Source organism: Bubalus kerabau, chromosome 16 (genome assembly GCF_029407905.1).
Source record: "Bubalus kerabau isolate K-KA32 ecotype Philippines breed swamp buffalo chromosome 16, PCC_UOA_SB_1v2, whole genome shotgun sequence".
NCBI lineage: Eukaryota > Metazoa > Chordata > Mammalia > Artiodactyla > Bovidae > Bubalus > Bubalus kerabau.
The window spans coordinates 16,546,342-16,567,914 of NC_073639.1; the positions used below are offsets into that span (position 1 = coordinate 16,546,342).

Here is a 21,573-nt window from a genome sequence, read left to right on the forward strand (position 1 = left end):
CCATGTCCGTGTTGCCAAAGGTAAACTTAATAGCCTTCTGGTTCAGAGGGAGAGAAACCCTTAGCAAAGCTGAAGCCTTACTGGGACTGAAGGGGAAATGGCAGTGATCTGTGGGACGTATCTTGGGAGCAGAATCATTGTGCCTCCCTCCATGTTTAAATATCGGTAGGAGAGACTTCCCTGGTAGTCCAGTGGTTAAGACTCCACGCTTCCAAAGCAGAGGCCAGAGTTCAGTCCCTGGCCAGGGAATTAAGATCATGCAGCATAGCTGAAAAATAAAAAATTTAAGTATTGGTAGCAGTCTTCCCTTGGGATTCATCAGTGCCTTTGTAGCCAAGCTACTGGGTGATATGTAGGTAATATTTTTTGCACTTTTTTAAAAGCTGTGGAATAAAGAAGAAAACTGGGGACTTGGGATAATTTAAATGAGATGAATGGTTGTCTCCTTTCAATCACTTGTGCTGAAACCTTTCAAACCCTATCCTACCTGGATATCCTACCTGGATATCCTACCCGGACACTGTTCAAGGGCATCCCTGGTGGCTCAGATGGTGAAGAGTCCACCTGCGGTGCAGGAGTTCTGGGTCTGATCCCTGGGTGGGGAAGATCCCCTGGAGAAGGGAGCCCACTCCAGCATTCTGGCCTGGAGAATTCCATGGACAGAGGAGCTTGGCAGGCTACAGACCATGGGGTCACAAAGGAGCAACATTACCAAGTGACTGAGCACGCACAGCTTGCACATACCATACTGTTTAAAAGAGTTTCTCCTAAAATGCTCATAGCAGAAGGCTGGTATGACTCCTCAGTTTTCTTGAAGACCCTGAGGCTGAAGTCCTCACCCCGTGTGTAACAGGGGCAGCTCAAGCAGGAGGGCCAAGTTCTCAGCCGAGGGTCCCCTCCTCATCCCCCTGCCCCAGTGGACTGGTGTCACTCTCCACCACCTGTGCTAGAGAGGACGCGGGAACAGAGAGAGGAAAGGACATTAAGATGAGTCACTCAGGCTACTTGCAAGTAGGTTTGATTTTAAAACATGTGGGAAAGAATGTTGAAAACCAGCCAGAACCAGCATTGGGAGACTATCCATGCACTCAGAGTCTCCTAGAAGTATGGGGAGTTAGAGCCCAGAGGGAACGGGTCCCACTGTCGCATGGTCCCATCCCCACTCCGGGGACCCCCACAGGTTGGGTCCCAAGGCTGGTGCCCCATTGTAAGCAGAGGCTCACCTATCATTTGCCATGAAGGCTTTGATTTTTGGCAAAAGTTCATAAAGTTTTCTTGGAGCATTCAATGAACTTTAGTTCTTCTCTACTTCTCATCACACCTTTCCATTTCTTCTTAGGGTGTTCTTTGTTTTCTTTCCCTTGTTCATTCACTCAGCACTATTTATTGAGCCCTTGATGCTGCTGCTGCTGCTGCTAAGTCGCTTCAGTTGTGTCCGACTCTGTGTGACCCCATAGACAGCAGCCCACCAGGCTCCCCCGTCCCTGGGATTCTCCAGGCAAGAACGCTGGAGTGGGTTGCCATTTCCTTCTCCAATGCATGAAAGTGAAAAGTGAAAGTGAAGTCGCTCAGTCATGTCAGACTCTTAGTGACCTCATGGACTGCAGCCTACCAGGCTCCTCTGTCCATGGGATTTTCCAGGCAAGAGTACTGGAGTGGGGTGCCATTGCCTTCTCCGATTTGAGCCCTTACTAATTTCCAATTTAATTACTGATTTAATTGAGCCGAAGAATTGATGCTTTTGAACTGTGGTGTTGGAGAAGACTCTTGAGAGTCCCTTGGACTGCAAGGAGATCCAACCAGTCCATCCAAAAGGAGATCAGTCCTGGGTGTTCATTGGAAGGACTGATGCTGAAGCTGAAACTCCAATACTTACCTCATGAGAAGAGTTGACTCATTGGAAAAGACCCTGATGCTGGGAGGGATTGAGGGCAGGAGGAGAAGGGGGCGACAGAGAATGAGATGGCTGGATGGCATCACCGACTCGATGGACATGGGTTTGGGTGGACTCTGGGAGTTGGTAATGGACAGGAAGGCCTGGTATGCTGGGTTTCATGGGGTCACAAAGAGTCGGACACGACTGAGCGACTGGACTGAACTGAACTACTAATTTCCAAGCCTTCTTTTGGCCACTAGGGCTACCAAGGTGAGCAAGACAGTGTCCTTTCCTGGTGACCCTGTGTTCCCGTCCCATCCCATCCCCCTGCTCATGCTCACACTGGGTTCCAGTTATTATGTTGTTATGCAGGGTTCTGCTTTCTGCACCATCTCTCCAGCCCTTCCCTGCCTTCTGGAAACACTGACCGATGGAAGAGAAGCCGTCAGGGCTTCTCAACAGAGATATCCTTGGGACACGATTCAGTAATATTTAGCACCACCTAAGAAAAGCATTTTAAACTTGTCTGCATATACTAAAGCCCTTTTACCATCTGTTAGTGGAAAATATTTAAAAGTTTGGTAAAACTCTTAGTGATTGAAATAAAACTCTTGGTGTGTGCCTTCCTCTCGTTGGGCATTAAGGGCTCACTCTGCTTTGTCTTCCTCATTGAGGGTCAGGCAATGGCCAACCCACCACCAGGCAGAGATGGACCTTGCTTTTTGGTCAGTTTTTTTAAATGTCAGCAGGACTTCTGAATCTTTCAGGAGTTCGTTTTAAAATCTACTTATGTGCCGCCCACCCCCCCAACCCCATCCTTCCTGCATTCAGGTTCATAGAAGGGTATACAAAGGCTTATTAATCACAACAGATGAGGTGGACAGGACTTAGATTTATTAAGTGGCAAAGAATAATGATGTTAAATCGCTTTAGGTTTAGATCAGATACTTGAATTGACCCTTTTTCCCTTTTTTAAAAAATGTGAGACAAGAAAAGTATATTCTGGACATTAGATGAAAAATAGGTTAATTTTTTAAAAATGAGATCATTTGGAATGGTACCAAATGGCAGACATACAGTTTAAATGCACCTCTTTAGCTAATTTCTCGTGAAATCATCAAATGAAAACAAGATGATTGGGAGAGGTTTTACATTAACACCGGGACACTCAGAGTTCAACAGATAATGACTGGCCCCCTCCACAGCCTCTGCTGGCTGGAGAAGCTCATCTCCCGGAGCCCTCGGTGACTCAAAGATTTTAATTCTTGTCCTCTGGATAGAAGTGAAATCGAATGCAGCCCTTGTGTGTGATGCTCGTATTCTGACTTGTGATCATCTACCACATGGCTGGTCTGAGGGACCTTCCGTTGTGTCAGGAAGCCCCCTACATAGTTTAACCCTGGGCAGTGTCAGGCCCTGACTCGAGTCCAGAATTTGTGCTGCTGCTCTGAGCTCAGTTTTGTGGCTGGAAACATTGGCAAATGCCCAGCTGAGTTATCTCGGGCAGGAACCTCTTGCATTACTTGTTGATGTCGGGGAGGCAAAAACTAATTGAAGAATGCTCAGAAGAATAAAGTTCAAGTACTTTGCTCTGATGAAAAAGGATATGTTTCTTGGATCCCTGAAAGGGAACTTCCAGGTCTCATTTCACTCTTTATGATCTTTAAAGTTTGAGTTCTGTTATTTTTTAGGGCATATTTTTCCTTGCAGATTCAGAACAACTAATAAAATGGAACTCTGGGTGCTCCTTATGGTGTCTTTCTGAGTTGACCTCCTACTTAGCCCTGTCCACTTAATTGTGAATTCTAGTGTCCATAGCTGTCTCTTCAGACCTTCATTAATTCTCCTTCCTAAGTTTACCAAGTAGTATACTGATAGAGAGGGGAAATGCAACTTCACTTGTGGTTTTGGTGATCTAATTCAAAGGGCCAATTCTGATCGAATATTTGAAGTTTTTATAAGAATAAAACATGTGAGGGGGGTGTGTGATAGAGAGAGAGAGAAGGAAGGGGGACTCACAGAAAACCTAACCCCATAACTTTAAACAAGATTCTCCTAGTGTTTAGATTATTGTGCATCTTTTTCACCTGGAAAATATGGTCTAATTTTTTTTTTGACATGAACCATTTTTAAAGTCTTTATTAACTTGTTGCAGTATTGTTTCTGTTTTATGCTTTGTTTTTTTGGCCATGTGGCACATGAGATCTTAGCTCCTTGACCAGAGATTGAACCCGAACCCCCTGCATTGAAAGGCAAAGTCACTGGACTGGCAGGGAAGTCCCAGTCTAATTTAATTAATCAATGAATTGTCTGATGAATTATTTAAAGGTGTGCACAGCTTTGTGTTTCTTCTTCATAGATACTGGCTTGCTCTCATGATTTGCTGAGTTACTCCTGTGCAGTTCTAGGTGGTATGTGTGTATGTGTGTGTGTGTGTGTGTGTGTGTGTGTGTGTGTATGTGTGTGTGTGTGAGTGTGTATGCACTGGAGGTCATTGTAAGGCTCTTCTACTGAAAAATGCTATTTTTTCCTTTTTTTAATCGAAGGGGGGAAATTCAATTCCCTACCTCACACCACTTGTCTGCCCTGCTCTCAGCTGTGCCTGTTACCCTCAAGTCCAGAGACCGTGCATTTTATCCATTCCAGAGAATAAGTCTCCTATTCTGCTGTTCCAGGAAGAGGCAGTGGAACGCTGTTCTCGAAGGTTCTTGTGTGTTAGGAGAACTAGAGAAAGATTGCTGCACCACTGTTCCCTTTTGTGGACAGCGTTTCTTCTCTCTTTCCTTGGGAAGAGATGACCCATACATCCAGTAGGGACAGTAGGAGCCTGAATTTCCTCTCCAGGGATGTGGAAGCTGCCGTGAGTGAGCCCTGGGCATCAGATTTGTTCCTCAGAGCAGGACTAGGGAGCTTTTACTCAGCTGAGGACCACTGTGGAGACACATGAAGTTTATCATTTTTTTAGTTGATGTATAGTTGATTTACAGTGCTGTGTTAATTTCTGCTGTACAGCAAAGTAACCAGTTATACATATATATATATATTCTTTTTTTATATTCTTTTCCATCATGGTTTATCATTGAATGTTGAATATAGCTCTCTGTGCTATACAGTAGGACCTTGTTGTGTATCCTTTCTATATATGAAAGCTTGCATCTGCTAACCCCAACCTCCCACTCCATCCCTCCCCCTTGACAACCACCAGTCTGTTCCCTATGTCCATGGTTCTGTTTCATAGGTTCATTTGTGTCATATTTTAGATTCCACATGCAAGTGATATCATAGGATATTTGTACTTCTCTGTCTGACTTAACTTCACTTAGTATGATAATGTCTAGGTCTATCCATGTTGCTGCAAATGGCATTATTTCATTCTCTTTAATGCCTGAATAGTATTCCATCATGTATGTATGTATATGTGTGTATATATGTATGTGTGTGTGTGTGTGTGTGTGTGTGTATATATATATATATATATATAGGCTTCCCTTGTGGCTCAGTTGGTGAAGAAACTGCCTGCAATGCAGGAGACCTGGCTTGGATCCCTGGGTTGGGAAGATCCCCTAGAGAAGGGAATGGCAACCCACTCCAGTATTCTGGCCTGGAGAATTCCATGGACTGTATAGTCCATGGGGCCTCAAAGAGTCAGACATGACTGAGTGACTTTAACATATATATGTATGTGTGTATATATATATATTTAAAAATTTATAATATAAATATATATTTTTCTGACTCTTTCGCAACCTCATGGGCTGTAGCCCACCAGGCTCTTCTGTCCATGGAATTTCGCAGGCAAGAATACTGGAATGGGTTGCCCTTTCCTTCTCCAGGAGATCTTCCCAGCCCAGGGATCGAACCCACATCTCCTGCACTGGCAGGTAGATTCTTTACCCCTGAGCCACCTGTAAAGCCCATATGCATATGCTACCTCTTCTCTATCCATTCACCTGTTGATGGATGTGTAGGGCGGACAAGTTCTGTTCTTATTACATGGATTAGGAACAGGAGAGACGGCGCCTCTGTGCACTTTTCACTCGAATGGAATGCCATCACTTCCCAGCATCCTAACTGGATTATGGGTTAAGAAGTAGATAGAATATCTGATTTTGTTGTTTATCTTTGTACCACGGAGAGATGATTTGGCCGGTGTTACTTGGATCCCTGGTTTTTGAATCCGAGGAGTGAAGGGAGATGGGGGGGGTCTTCCCATCTGCCCCCTCCCCTCCCCTTCTCCACTTGGTTCTGTTGGTTTCAGGGCCACTTGGGGCTGGATTTGACTGTGATTCTGCTCTACCTAAAGTGCATCACTTCAATGCAGTGAGAGCTGTCACTCACACTTCTAAACAAAATTTTAAGTAATAAACCGGACACCTCCGGGAATCAGTTCACACATACCTGGACCCCATTTTTGTGCCCAGCCCAGAACTTTTTGCAAATGGCAAGTTGAAGACAAAAGATTTTCAGTTCATCTGATTGACATGGGTATCACTCTAGAAAGTGAAATGTTCCCATATGGAGTCATTGGTGTTGCTTCTAGAGGCTCTTTTAAGCGTCTGGTTATTCAAAAACAGCATCACGATGGCAGTCCAGAGAGAGCACAGCCAGTTATCGTTGTTTATTTGAGTACCACTGCCGGTGCTGGACCCTTCTGTATTTCAGGTTCATGGCACGCATGAGTGTCCACAGCAGACCGAGGCGTCGGGGAGGGGGAAGATTGCACACCAACCGTGTGCTCTGCCTCAAGCGATGCCCGTGACAAACAGATATTAACCCAATATCTTCAGAGTCCTGGGAATGCAAGTGGAATCAGAACCAGGCCCTTGCCAAGCGTGCAGTCCACAGGGGAAACAAATCTGTAAAGAATCAAACTACAGCCCAGTGCAATGTTAGCAAGGTCTGAACCGTCTAGAGGTAGGAGAGAGGAGGGAAGGGTGCCGTCTGATGAAGATAAAGGAAGGCCCTCACAGAGGGAAGTCTGAGTCATTTTGAAACCTGTCTAGGTTATTATCGAGAGAAGAGAATAAGGTGAGGAGCCCCAGGCAGCGCTAGTGGTAAGAACCCCCCTGCCAATGCAGGAGATGCAAGAGACGGGGGAGTTCGATCTCTGGGCTGGGAAGATTCTCTAGAGTAGGAAGTGGCAACCCACTCCAGTATTCTTGGAGAATTCCATGGACAGAGGAGCCTGGCGGGCTACAATCCATGGGGTCACAAAGAGTCTGTTGGACACAACCGAGCAAGTGAGCGCAAGGTGAGGAATGGTGGGGTGTGTTTGGCAGGTGGCAGGGAGAGTGGGGCTGAGGGCTTATATGGGGCAGACACTAAGAAAAGGAATGCTTGTAAGGGTGTGGGTGCCCAAAGGCAGGAGTGGGCAGCGCCTGCTCACGGCCACCATCACCACCTTCCCCCGCCGACCTCCGTGCACATGGCCGCTGTGCTGGACCCCGCCCTCCCCGCCTCTTCTCCCCCTCCTTTTCTTCCCCATCCTCTGCTCCCTACTCACCCTCCCTTTCTGATCTCACACAGCCCCTTGGATTCACATGACTTCCGGTCTGTCTGTTCTCTTACTGCCTCTAAGCCATCACGACCTCCACTTCTTGTGGGAATCACAGATACTTAGCCAACATAGAGCTGAAAATCTCCCTTCATACTTCTCCCCAAGCCATCTTTCCTTATTCTTGTTTATGTGTGAAGAAGAATATGGTGAAAGTTGCTCAGTTGTGTCTGACTCTTGGTGACCCCGTGGACTATAGAGGCCATGGAATTCTCTAGGCCAGAATACTGGAGTGGGTAGCCTTTCCCTTCTCCAGGAGATTTTCCCCACCCAGGGATCGAATCCAGGTCTCCTGCGTTGCAGGCGGATTCTTTACCAGCTGCACCACAAGGGAAGCCCATTCTTATTAATAGCATTTCCCAAATTTCGGAGGCTTAAAAGTCATAGAATTGTTACTTTTAAAAATTTCACCTCCCTCTTACCCAGACCATGCACAAGGTTTCTTCATAACTACTCTCAGATTGGTGTCTTCATTCTTGATTCAGACTCCTCCACCAGTGCCTCAGCGTGCAGCCTCTGGAGTATCTTGGGAGTCTTTTCTCCCCTTGTGAACAGCAGTTCAGGCTCTCATCACCTCCTTGCTTGGATTGCTGTTAATACAGAAAGTCCCCTCCACTCCCCATTTCCATTTCTGCCAGTCCCTTCGTCCCATATAAGCATCCCTGCCCAATTGCCCTTCCAAAATGTCATCTGATCATACTGCTTCTCCAAGCAAACCCCCGCTAAAGGCTGGATCCTCACAGGCTCCCCATTTAGGACCGGCTTCGAGGTTCAGCCTTTAAGATTGCATGTTCTGCTCTGACCTGCCCCCTCCAGTGTAATTTCTCTGGAATATAACCTGATGCTCTTTGCTAAACAGGATGTTAAATGGAAGATCTGGCTTCAGTAACAAGGTTACTGCATTGAAGAATTTTTTAGAAATGTGAAAACTCCTGACCTAGAGTCAGAAAGTAGAATGATGGTTGCCAGAGACTGAGGGGAGGGAAAGATGGAGAGTTAGTGTTTTATGGGTAAAGTTTCAGCGGGGGGATGAAAAATTCTGGAGCTGGCTAGGGGTAATGGCTGCACAGCAGTGTGAATGTACTTACTGCCACTGAATGGTATGCTTGAAAATAGTTACAACGATCCATTTATGTTACATGTATTTTACACACACACACGCCTTGTACTTCTTAGTCAAATGGAGAGAGTATAAAAGTGAGAGGTTATTGAAGGTTGGGGCGAGGGGATTTTGTAGAGAACTGGGCTGTGATTCCCCCACTGCAGGGTAATGGGGACAGGAAGAAGGGTTCCAGCCTCTCACCTCAAATCTGCAAGGGACATCATCTGCAGAGTCGGTCACGTGTTTTCCTCAGCGGGGAGCCTCATGGCCTGGCACCTGACAAGGTTGAGAGATGGCAGACTGCCTTGGTGTGGTCTGCATGGGGCCTGAACTCACTCTCTTTGATCAAATGAAGAGGCAGGTGTTCCCCGTGGCCCCAGCGTGGACTGGATTCCCACAGGAGGGTCACCAGGGATGTTATAAAAAATGCTGTCTAGGAGCTGCCTGGAGACTTGATGGCACCCTTGCCCACTCGCAAGATGGAGGCCTGCAAGGGTGTCTCTGGGGGCAGTGGGAAAAATCAGTGAGCCCGACTAGAGGGCGTTCAGCCAGGTAAAGAATGCTGGGGGTAATCACCACCAAGTCAGAAGTCTCGGAAGACCCCATGGGTGAATCCCATAGGAGAGATGTCCGCCAACCTAAAGAGGGTAAAACCTTTCCAGGACAGGGCGGTGCGCTTTCCCTCCCCTCCTCTCTCCTCCCACCACCTCCCCGCTTCTCTGATTCTGGAAGGACAGCTAGTGCGATGGGGAGAAGGCGACAAGACCGTGAGAGGGAGCCGACCCCACCACTTCCCCCATCTCGGGCATCCTGGGGACCCTTCCAGGGAGGAACAGGGATCACCTTCACGAAACGGCTGAGCTGTGGATTAACCCATGGGGCTGAGCCTGCTGTATCCTGAAACAAGAACATTATTTTTTTTGCTATTTAAAGGGTTGTTAGGCCTTGCATTATCTAAGCATTACCAGGTTTTAAGCCAGCCTGAGTTTTCACCCAGGAACAAGAGAAGAATGTTTTCCTGCTGGGCAGGTTTAAAGACTGGCAGACAAAGATAGAGTTGCTCTTACGTTGACACCCCGAGTCCTGCTCAGTCAGGGAGCCCGTTGCACCTCCCAGCTTTGATGCTCCAGACAGACAGACAATGTGATATTCCCTGGATGCTCCTGGTCGAGTACAATTCCACTTCTGTTTTTTGGTTTCTGATCTTCCACGACTCCTCTTCCCACCCTGCATTTGAATTTTACTTCTCGTATGAGAGGGCTGTTGATACTTGTCTGGTCATCCGTCCATTTGGATTTAAACTGCTTGAGGGCAAGAACCACATCTTATTTACCTCTGAATACCATGAATCAGCCGTCATGGTTCTGAGTACATGGCAGACGTTTAAAAAAAAAGAGTATAGAATGACCAAGTGACTGATGAATGAAATAACCCAGTTTGATGTTGTGTTTATGAAGGCGGGAAAGAAGACAGTGTTACGGCATTCCCAATGCTTTTTTCTCCTCTGTTGCCAAGCAGAGTTTGAGTGCAGTTTGTTGGAGTCACAAACAGCTCTTCTGATGCTTCCAGGCATGCACACTGTTCTGTGCACCTCTAAAGAGGAAGTGGCTTTTTACCAGCACATGTAATTGTTTTCCATTAAAAAAAAAAAAAAACAACTACATGACAAGATACCCATATTCATCATAGAAAATTATAAAATACAAATAAGCATTGCACTAAACAGTCACCCGCAATCCACCTCCCAGGCATCACCTCCTTTTAACACTATCCCATCTTTTCCCATATGCCAAGTTCTCTGTTGAAATAGCAGTAGAGACCACTGGAGTCAAATTAATATTTGTCTTATCATTTTAGGAAGAGATTCCAGAGGAATCAGAAATGTGTGTGAAGGGGGAAGATGTTGGAAAAGAGTAAAATCCTGGATGTGTAGACATGTCCCTGGGTGGGGAATTCAAAGCTAAGAGTGAGTGAAGTGATGAATTCAACCCTTGTTATGTTAGAATGCTTTTGCTGTTTAGTCACTAAGTCGTGTCCTACTCTTTGCGACCCCATGGACTGTAGCCCGCCAGGCTCCTCTGTCTATGGGATTTCCCAGGCAAGAGTACTGGAGTGGGTTGCCATGCCCTCCTCCGGGGCATCTTCCCAAACCAGGGATCAAACCCGCATCTCCTGCTTGGGGATTCTTTACCAGTGCGCCTGCTGGGAAGCCCCTATATTACGATGCTACACACAAAAGGGAGCGAGCTAGGGACCAAGAAAGAAATGTAGCAGAAACTTTGTTCCCGTCAGCCCACCTCCTGCATCCTTGGCCAGCTGGGCTGAGATACTGTTGAACCAAGCTGGAACTTAGAAGGAGCTTCTTTCTTCTTTGCCTTGGGTGCTAATTAAATGGGGTCAGAGGAGAAGGGGCAAAAACAAAGAGTGTGGCAAAACTTTACAGCCGTATTTTTCCATTGGGGAGATTTTGCCCCCCAAAGGACTTTGGAATGTCTGGAATTATTTGTGGTTGTCACAATTAGAGGACTGGTGCTTCTGGTATCTAGTGGTTAGAGACCAGAGATGTTGCTGAACATCCTGCAATGCACAGCACAGCCTCCTACGGCAGGGAAGTGTCTGGCTTCAAATGTCCGGAGGTTCAGAAAATCCTACCTTTTAAAAAAGGTAAGAAAACACTCGGCAGTGATGGTATCGCGTGGAAGTGCAAGGACTATACAAATATTTATTGAATTATGTCTCACTTGCCCACTGAGCTGTCAGTTTGAAAACTTCTCAGTGAGTCTGGGGTCTGTCAGGTAGATTACAAATGCTAAAGGTTTTTTAACAGCCATCAGTGTTTTGTGCAGTTTTGAAAGGTCAAGAGTTGTCATAAGAAAGAGAGCAAAGCACTTCAGGGAAAAATCATACTTGAAATTATCCCAAGTAGCTTTTATACAGCTGATTTGTTAGTAACATCGCAAATCAGACTGCTTCAGGTGACCAATGAGAAAGGAAAGAGAATGAAGGTATTTTCCTTCTCTGTCTTTGAGTAGCTTTGAATGGCTGAAATGACTGTGGTCCCCCTCTCACCTTTCCCTCACCCCACAGTAAATGCCACCAGTTTCAAGTAACTAACATGTGGCCTGTTATTTGGCATTAAGTTCAATAAAAACATCTGTGAAATCTATACGTCATAATTCAGCTCCCCCCAATGTTGGTTTTTTAGAGTATGTTCTACCCTAAATTAGCCAGAGGACTTTATTTAGTGTACTCATGTTTAAACATAAGGAAGCTTTGTGCCCAATATGGAGGGAGAGGGAATACTACGTTAATTTCATTGTTATTTCAGGTCTGTTTCAATCTGAACTACTGGGTTGTCTGAACTAGCCAAGTAATGTTACCAGTTAGTAATATCATCTTTAAAATGTTTAAATTTAACGATCTGTTATTCAGAGCATCTATGAATTGTTAGGACGATTGAAGTACTTTTGATATGAAACAAAGGGCTTGGAAACTGGTACCTAATGAGGGAAGCAAAATTAGCCTGGGCTTCCCTGGTGGCTCAGTCCGTAAAGAATCTGCCTGTAATGCTGGAGACCTGGGTTCAGTCCCTGGGTTGGGAAGATCCCCTGGAGGAAGGCATGGCATCCCACTCCGGTATTCTTGCCTGGAGTGTCTCCAGGGACAGAGGAGCGTGGTGGGCTACAGTCCATGGGGTCGCAAAGAGTTGGAGACAACTGAGCGACTAAGCAGACAGCAGAAAGTGGACATTTTTCTTCTAAGAATTCTGCCTAAAATGTCACCCAAGCTGCAGAGAAACTTGAAGTGTTACTTTAGTGTTTCAGGTAATTTTAGTGTTACTTGAAGACGTGACAGTTCCTGTGGTTAGCCATACCTTGAAGCACGGTGTCGAATTTCACTAGATATTTTGATTCTAAATTAAAATCAGATTTAACTAATATATTATTTTTTATCTTTGTTGTATTAAAATGTTTAAAAATATGAAAAATAAAACATGTGAAAGCTGGTGGACAAAACTGATTTCATTAAATCCAGGAGTGGAAACAGACAGGTGATTTTTAATCCAGGGGCAAAGCTGGGGAAAAGGGGCTTTTGGGGAGATAAATAATAGAGCTTCTTTCTAGCTTTGCTCTTTTTATGTTTGTTAAGTTGTTTTTTTTGTTTGTTTTTTTTTTTTCCTTTTTTTAACGAAATGAATCCCTTCCTAGCATCGCTTTGAGTTTGTCCTCGGGCCTTGGATGACTGGCAAGGTTCAGAGACATCACTATGTACCTATGACACTGACTCCACTGTTTATTTTCCAAATCCTGAGTAGTTTGAGGAGACACTAAGAGGGCACTGTGTGTGGCGACCGTGCCTGTGGGTGATCTAAGGGAAGGTCAGGATGGCTGTCAGGTCCCCAAATCCCTTAGGGGGTCAGGGGTGCAGTTAGGACTCAAGAAAGAATCAGATGGGCCAGAAGTAAAGGCATAGAAGCCAGGCATGTAACTTGGAAAGCTTTATATTCTTCTTTTCTTTTCCTTTTTTTTTTTTTTAGGATGATCAAATCAATGGACTTGGTTTTTATGAGCGTCACAGACATGCAAAGAAAAAAGAAAAAAAAACAACTTGACAGGAATGTGGGGAGAGGGATCTAAATTAAATATAACGGTTGCCTGCAGTTTAGTTGCTGACAAAAATCAGCTCATTTTCTCTGAGTAGCATGTGTAATATGTCAGGAAGAAAAAAAGCACAATTAGCACACTTCTTACATGAAATCTTATGGGTAGCACCCTATTAATTTTGTTTTATTAAAAATACTCCTCTATCTTCTTTATTGCAAATCAATAATCTGCATATATTTGACTTTCACCTGTCTCATACTTGGAAAGGAGAGCCTAGCTTTCTCTGACTACCCCACTTAGAGCAATGAGATTTCCCTGTCATATTTCCTAACTGTCCCACAGATCTGCACTTGCTTACTATTGCCTCTTACTGTTATGTCTGTCTGTCTATTTAGCCATCCACTGGGCTGGCCAAAAATTTCATTCCAGTTTTCCCTTAGGACCTTAAGGAAAAACCCAAATGAACTTTTTGGCCAATCCAATATGTATCTAACTATCTATCCATCCACCCATCACAAATGACCACCAACTTGGTAGCTGAAACCAACAGCCATGGGGGCCAGAAGTCTGAAATCTGAAGGTTCTAGAGGAGAATCTTTCCGCACTCCTTCCAAATTTCTATTGGCTCCAGGCAGGCCTTAACTTGTGACTGCAAAACTCCAGTCTCTGTCTCCGTCTCTTTGGGCTTCTGTACCAGAATATCATGGACTGGGTCGCTTGTAAACAACAGCAATGTATTCCTCGCAGATCTGGCATCTGGGAGTCGAGGATCAAGGTGCCAGCATGGTCAAGTGAGAGCCTTCTTCCTGGTTCACTGTCAGGCATCTTTGCCCTGTGTCCTCACATGGAAGAAGGGGCAAGGGAGCTCTCTGGGGTTTTCTTTACAAGGGCACTAACGCAGTGCATGGGGGATGGCTCCTCGTGACCTAATCACCTCCCAAAGGCCCTACTTCCAAACACTGTCACATTGGTGACTAGGCTTCGACATATTAACTCGGGGGTGGGAATCCCAGCATTCGGTCTGCAGCACAGTGTCTGTCCCCACGTGGCCTTCTCCACTGTGTCTCTGTCTCCTTCTCATCCATGTATGATATGGACACTTGTCATTGGATTCAGGGCCTGCCCAGGTAATCCAGTCTGTCATCCATCTGTCTAGTCCTTTTTGGATTTTGTTAGGTTTTCCAGAATGCGTGAGTGTACAGTGTACAGTAATAGCTAACAAATGTTTACTGATTTGAAAGTGTGGCCTTTTTTTAAAGTGATGCAAATTAATGGCTGGGCTAATTATCCCACCTTGTTTCCAGGGTGTTCTCTCATCAACGCTAAGGAACACATGTCCATAGAGACACTCTCGCCTTCCAAAGTAAATGTATGTTTCAAGCTAGAGACCAAATGTTCAATAGCCACACCTAAGCTAGAGCAGTCAGCAGGTTGAACTGTTATTATAACTTGTAGGATTGCTGTTTTCCTAAGTGTTACTCCTTGGGCTGCAATTAACTTCCTAGGTGGTCTTGAGGATTACTAGCTCCCATCAAGGTGTAAATGTCTTGGTTGCATCAACCCTACTTATTCTTTATTAATTTAGGTGCCCTGGAAAAGAAAGAAAAAAATATTGATCGGAGCTTTCGAAAGAGGGGAAGAAAATCATAGTATGAGTATGCTCGCTCTTACTTGATTCACTGAAGCTGAGTATGTTAGAAATATAAAACAAGGGCAGATGTTTGCTGTGTTCTCTGTAAGTTCTAGAAGCAGCATGGCAGAGAAGAAATAGCGTGTGAAAGTGATTGCGAGACTGCGGTCAGGAAACCTGGTTCTAGATCTGGGAGACATTCACCCTGCTTCTGCTGCCATTTGTGTGGCCTTGAGCAAGTTCCTTGACCTCTCGAGCTTCCGTTTCCTACCTTTTCCAGAAGTCAGATGAGTTAAACCAGTGTTCTATTTTTTAAAAAAATTGGAGTGTAATTGCTTTACAATATTCTGTTCATCTCTGCTGTACAACAAAGTGAATCAGCTATATGTATACATAAGTCCCGTCCCTCGGGACCCTCCCTCCCGCCCCTCTAAGCTCATCGCAGAGCACCGAGCTGAGCTCCCGGTGCTGCACAGCAGCCTCCCACCAGCTTGTGTGTCTCACCTTCGGCAGGGTATATATGCTGGTGCTGCTGTCCCGGTTCACCCAGCCCCCTCCTCCCCACCGCTGGGTCCTCATATCTCTTTTCTACGTCTGCATCTCCATTCCTTCCCTACAGATAGGTTCATCTGTAACATTTTTCTAAGTTCCACATATATACATTATTATATGATACTTGTTTTTCTCTTTCTGACTTGCTTCACTCTGTATGACAAAAGTTCTAGGTTCACTCCATGGTGCTACAAATGACCCAGTTTCATTCCTTTTTTATGGCTGAGTAATATTCCATTGTATACACCTCTTCTTTATCCATTCATCTGCTGACGGACATCTAGATTGCTTCCATGTCCTAGCTATTAAAAATAATGCTTCAGAGAACATTGGTGTAACATGTATCTTTTTTTAATATAAATTTATTTATTTTAATTGGAGGTTAATTACTTTACAATATTGTATTGGTTTTGCCATACATCAACGTGAATCCGCCACATGTATACACGTGTCTTTTTGAATTACAGTTTTCTCAGGCCATATGCCCAGGAATAAGGATTGCTAGATCGGTCGTAAGGTTAAACTAGAAGGTTTTCAAACTGTGTTCCAGTGTGCCATGGTGCTTTCTTCTTAACCACTCCCTTGTTGTTCTCTCTGTGATGAAAGACTGGGTTTGGTTCAGAATTAAGAAACTCTAGCATTTTTGTTCTTCATTCACCTGTTTGCAGCGGAAAGCTACAAGGACACTCAGATGGTGAAGATTAAAGAGGAGCCTATGGAGGTTGACATCCAGGACTCGCAGGTCTCGATATCACCCAGCCGCAATGTTGGCTACAGCACTTTAATCGGGCGAGAGAAAACGGAACCCTTGCAGAAGCTGCCAGAAGGCAGAGTACCCCCGGAGAGAAACCTGTTCAGTCAGGACATCTCTGTGAAGATGGCTTCCGAGCTGCTTTTTCAACTGTCAGGTACGTTTTCTTGCAGGGAAAAAAAAAAAGTCAATAGTTGGGACTGATTTGAGGGAAAGCCACTCTAATAAAGTAAAAAAAAACACCTGCATTATAGGCTTTTTTAGACAGAAATCCACTTTGTTACTTTAACATGGAGTCCGCCGCTCAAATGAACAGTCCATCAGATGTTGCCAAGTCAAACTCCTGCCAAACTTTCTTTAATAAACAGGAATCATTTGAAATTAGAACTCTGTTCAGTTCCATGCAAAAGATCCCTGCTGCATGGATGAAATATCTCACCTCTAGTTTTGTTTAGGCAGTTGATCTGATTAACAGCCTTTTTTTTTTTTTTCTAATGTGCAAAAGATTAACTTCAGTTTATTCTAATAGTGGCTGAATTACCGTGAATTCCAAAGTAGTGTGATCGGAATTAATGAGATTTTACTATATCTTGCCCCTGCAAAAAAAAGCCAAGGAAAGGGAAAAGTAAAAGATGAAACTGTAAGGATTATTTCCCCAGCTATAACCTGGTAGAACATTTTCTGTAAACCAACTTTTTCTACTTTGACTACTTAGAATTCAGAGTCTAGAAGTCAGTTGCTAGCTCAGCTAAATGTCTTGATAGAATAGGTAAGGGTCCTAGAACCTAAGTTGTTCCCTTTATTACCTCTTTCAAGCAGCATCCTCTTCATTGTTATCAAATTTAATGTGCTGTTACTGTTTGAATGTGATTGAGATGAATGAAGGAGACTCATGTAAGATTCAGAGTTATATAGAAACACAGATACTTTATCTTTGGTCAAACATTGGCCTACATACTGAAATTCAGGCATCAGTAGCGTTTGTCACTGATGTTTCATGAACTCTGTTTTGCTATGACTTGCAGATTTAAAACACCCATTATTTAAATGCCACATTATTGAAGTGCTAACTTTTCTCCACTAAGAAAAACCCCAGAAAAAGGAAAGAAGCTCGGATCTGTATGCCATTCTGATAGCTCATTTTCTCGTTGGCCTTGTGACACTGCCCATGGCCGTGAAGTTACTGGTTGGTGCTGAAGATGGTGGCTGTGCGTTCTCAAACAAGAACTGTGCTTGTGCAGAGCTCAAAGAGGTGGAAACAGTGAAGTCAGTAAACAGAATAGGCCATATAGTTCTTTGCAAGTTCCAAAGACGCTCCAAACATGCAAGATGCTTTTCTTTAAAGAAAGAAAAAAAGCAAAACAGGCTGAATGCATCTCTAAAAACAATGTAATTTTGTGAGTGATTTGGCAGTTCAGATTTGCAGAAGTGAGGCCAGTGTGGCTCTTTTCAAAAAGTCTCTATCTCCAGCAGTACATTATCATGGTCTACTATCAGCTCAAAACTTTGTGTCTGAGAGTTCTCACCCTGGCGCTGTCACTGACCGCCCCGGTGACCTCAAGCAAGTCATTTAGCCCCGATTTCCTGCTCTCTCAAAGAACCCTGCCTGTGAATCCAAATTAACCCTCATTGTCACTGTTGAGTGGACAGAAAGGAGTCGTCCCCACAAACATGTACACAGCAGCCTCAGACCAGTGTTTAAAAGCATGGGAAAGATAGCGTTAATCTTTGTTTACATTTTCTCCCCGAATCCATGAGATTAGGGGTTTTTCGCTTGCCCTGCCGTTGAAATCTGAAACCCTTGTAGAGGTGGCCAGGTTTCCTCTGGAGACTTAAAAGAAGCCATTGAGAGCTGTGATAGTCAGAAGCCTCACATTTGAACTGGTTAGGGAAGACCAGAGGTCAACTTTTGTGCTCTTGAAAGCTAATTAAATAATTTCTGACAGCTGGTAGATACAGACCTCAAGACGGAGTAAGGGAGAGTTTACCTCCCCTCGTCTAATGATATTTTTTTGGTCCCCTGTGACATTTATCAGAATAAGCGCTCAATGACTCTCACACCCAGAGGTCTTACGACTGTTTTTATAGCCTGCCTCACAAAGGGGCCTGCCAATACGGAACGCTTAAAGGTTGTCATCAAAGTCAGAAGCGGAACAGTTCCAACAACTGCAGTTTTCATGCTGAATCAGAGAAAAACAGACATTTTTCAGCTGGGGGAAAATATAATCGAAATAACTATCTTTGTGCACATCTGTGTGTGTGTGTGTGTGTGTGTGTATGTGGCGGGGGGGTATGTACATGTACTTACTGAGGCCTGATGAAAATCAGACACACGCTTGTACTTTGTTAGTAACTCTTTCCCTTTGATTGGTTTTTAATCAACTATTTTGGTAGATGCTGTTGACATGCTTCTGTTGCCTGTCTTTACCAGTAAGATAGGAAGGGTTTGACTGCTTGAAAGAGAAACCAAAAGAAAACCACAAGAGAGAAAGAGGTGTGGAAGATGTTTCTGCTTCAGCCTTAAACACATAGGTTGAGTCAGAGCAACTTAAGAGATGTCTGTTTCATCCTCTGTCTTTACAGAGAAGGTGAGCAAAGAGCACACTCAGAAAGAAAACACCATCCGGACGACCACCAGGTAGGCCACCGTGGGGTCCCCTCAGATACCCCCTGTGGGAGTCATCAGGCCCGCATCACAGTTTGAACAGCGTTCCTCAAACCTTTTTCTTTTACTAGGTTCAGAAGTCACCCCCTTTCCACCATTTTGGGTTTGAACTTTGGTTGGTGGAAACAGTAGGGAAAGCAGAGGACCCCAAGGGGAAAGACCATTCATAGTTATTAAACATCTGAGGGTGTCACTGTGCTGCGAGTTTTCCTTATGCTTTTTTTTTTAATTCCTTACAATGATATTGTGAAGTGGATACTTATTATCCTCTTGGGCTAAAGTTTCCTGACTTGAGGGTTGAAGCGGGTGGCCAGACTGTGACTGGGAGCTGGGTCTGTGTGTCGGGGAAAGCCTCACTTGGTTGGCAGACCGAGTTCAACTGTGTTCCTCAGGAGCTTTGCGCTGTAAGCTGATCATTTGTCGCCAGGGACATCCCACCTTTTTAACTCACGGCATTGTTAGGAGAGCAAAAATGTAGAAGAAAGACAGTGCTTTCAAAACGTGCAGGAAAACTGACATCACTAACAACTGTAGGTAAGGAAGCATCCCCATTTGCCAGAGGAGTTTTCAGAGAAGGTTAGCCAGGGGGCTGCCTGCCCGTCTGCCACCCGTTCCGAGCCTTATAACCACCCAGATCTGAGCTGGCAGGCAAGTGCCAACAAGCACAGACACCATCACTGGGAAGGGAACTCTGGGGAAAAACAGTCTCCCCCTTGGAAGGCTTTTTTAAAAATGTATTTTATTTATCTCTTGGACATGCCATGCTGCATGTGGGATCTTAGTTCTCCAACCAGAGATGGAACCTGTCCCCCCCTGCATTGGCAGCAGAGTCCTAACCACTGGACCACCAGGGAAGGATGTTTCTCCCCCTTGGAAGGCTTTAAGTCAAGGAACTTTATTTCCTGAAAAAACTTAGATTCTTCCTTGTGCGAACTGTTGATGGATTTCGGGGTTTTAATTCTTGGGGCAGAAGATGTGACAGGAATCAAGCTCTGAGCATCACACAGGATGCTCAGAGTACACAGGAACAGTGCTCCTTTGAAACTTCACCTGAGCTGTTTCTTCTTTTTAATCCTGTGAATTGAAATGTGGGACTGGCACATATTAAGCAGTGATTAAAAGAGAGCAGGGTATACAGTATACAAACAGGGTTTGTATGCTGTTAGGGACAGAATCTGCCTCTAGCAGAACCCAGGTGTGGTCTCGGCCTTGATCCGTGTGTGAGTATACAGATGGGAAACTAGTCTTGCAACCTGATCTGGCCTGTGCGTTGTGTTGGGAAATTGGTCTGGGAGGGTAGAGAAGTGATTTTGTCTTGTTCAGCTGGATGCCCAAATAGGAGGTGCAAATTGCTGGACATTCCAGACTGCCCTCACCATGTAATCTTGTTGTTCAGTCACTAAACGTGTCCAACTCATTGTAACCCCATGGACTGCAGCATCCCAGGCCTCCCTGTCCCTTCCCTATCTCCTGGAGTTAGCCCAAGTTCATGTCCATTGAATCAGTGGTGCTATCCAACCATCTCATCCTCTGCCACTCTCTTCTCCTTTTACCTTCAATCTTTCCCATCATCAGGGTCTTTTCCAATGCGTCTGCTGTTCACATCAAGTGGCCAAAGTATGGGAGCTTCAGCATCAGTCCTTCCAATGAATATTCAGGGTTGATTTCCCTTAGGATTGACTGGTTTGATCTCCTTGCAGTGCAAGGGACTCTCAAGAGTCTTCTCCAATGCCACAGTTCAAAAGCATAAAATGTAATCTTAAGGCTATTTTTAAAGTATCTATGCTATGTTCATTTGTCTAAACACATGAAATTGGCCGGATTGGTAGACATCGAAAGACAGCAGATTAAAGATAATAGGAGTCAAGTTTAATTTGCTTCCATAGGCTTCCTGAAGTGCCACAGGTCAGGTTCCCTAGACACAGAGCCTGAGACAGGATTCTCATATGGGTGTGCTCAGGGCGACCTGCCGGGATGCAGTGGGTTGGGAGAGAGAAGGGGAGCTGAGCGAGAACGGGGTGTGAGCTGGGTTCTAGCTCCAGTTCCCTTCCACGGAGAGTTCTGAGACACGGATTGCACCACAGAGTAAATCCTGCCTCGAGGTAAAGGAGCCAGCTCTTGGTACCCCTTATTATCTACTAATTCAGCAGGGAATGTGTGGCCCACCTCTCCAACCATGAGGGTGGTTCTCGCTGTGAGCAGCCAACACGCCCAGCACCGTGGGGGTGGGTGCACCAGTGCATTAAAGGTGACCTGGGCAGGACCCCAGCAGCGTCTCCTTGGAGGTTTCCTGCTGGCTCTTTAAGACTACATGATGATACTTATGTAAAGGAAAGGTATGCTGAGAGATCTTGTTACGGCATGCTCTTCAGATGTTCCCTGGGAAGAGGTAAGAGGAGGTTTGAACTCGCCCCAAACAAGTGAAATATGCCTCATAGCCTCAGTTCCCTTGGCTGGAGCTGGAGCATAATTATAGGATAGAAAAGACATTTTTTTTTAAAAGCCATTTGGCAAATATGAAGCAATCCTTAAATTCTCCTGTTGCTGGGAGATTATGAGTAAGAAGAAATCCAAATCAGATCTTTTGCCCAAAGCAAAGGAAGAGATGTTTCCTATGGGCCCCCCACCCCACCCCATGATGTAGCATTCAGAAATCAATGTTACGGGTTTCTCGGTTTGTTGTTCTTGGACAAAATCCTTGGTGTGTTTTTATTTTTCCTTTGAGTGGGCAACTTGCCCAATTAGCCTCTCGTCAAAGAGATCTCTTTTTTTTTTCCTTTCTCACCTCATTACTTAAGGTGGAATAGAATCAAGCTGCCTTGTGCCAAGAAATCCTCTA

The 21,573-nt window shown here is 44.8% G+C and overlaps 1 protein-coding gene across 1 annotated transcript in view; it reads left to right on the top strand.

Moving 5' to 3' along the window:
- ZNF827 (zinc finger protein 827) overlaps positions 1-21,573 on the top strand; it is a 135,473-nt gene that overhangs the window by 87,073 nt on the left and 26,827 nt on the right. The window contains exons 6-7 of the mRNA XM_055550805.1: positions 15,987-16,226; positions 18,653-18,707. Of these exons, the coding sequence (XP_055406780.1) occupies positions 15,987-16,226; positions 18,653-18,707 (295 nt within the window). The remainder of the gene's footprint in view (positions 1-15,986; positions 16,227-18,652; positions 18,708-21,573) is intronic.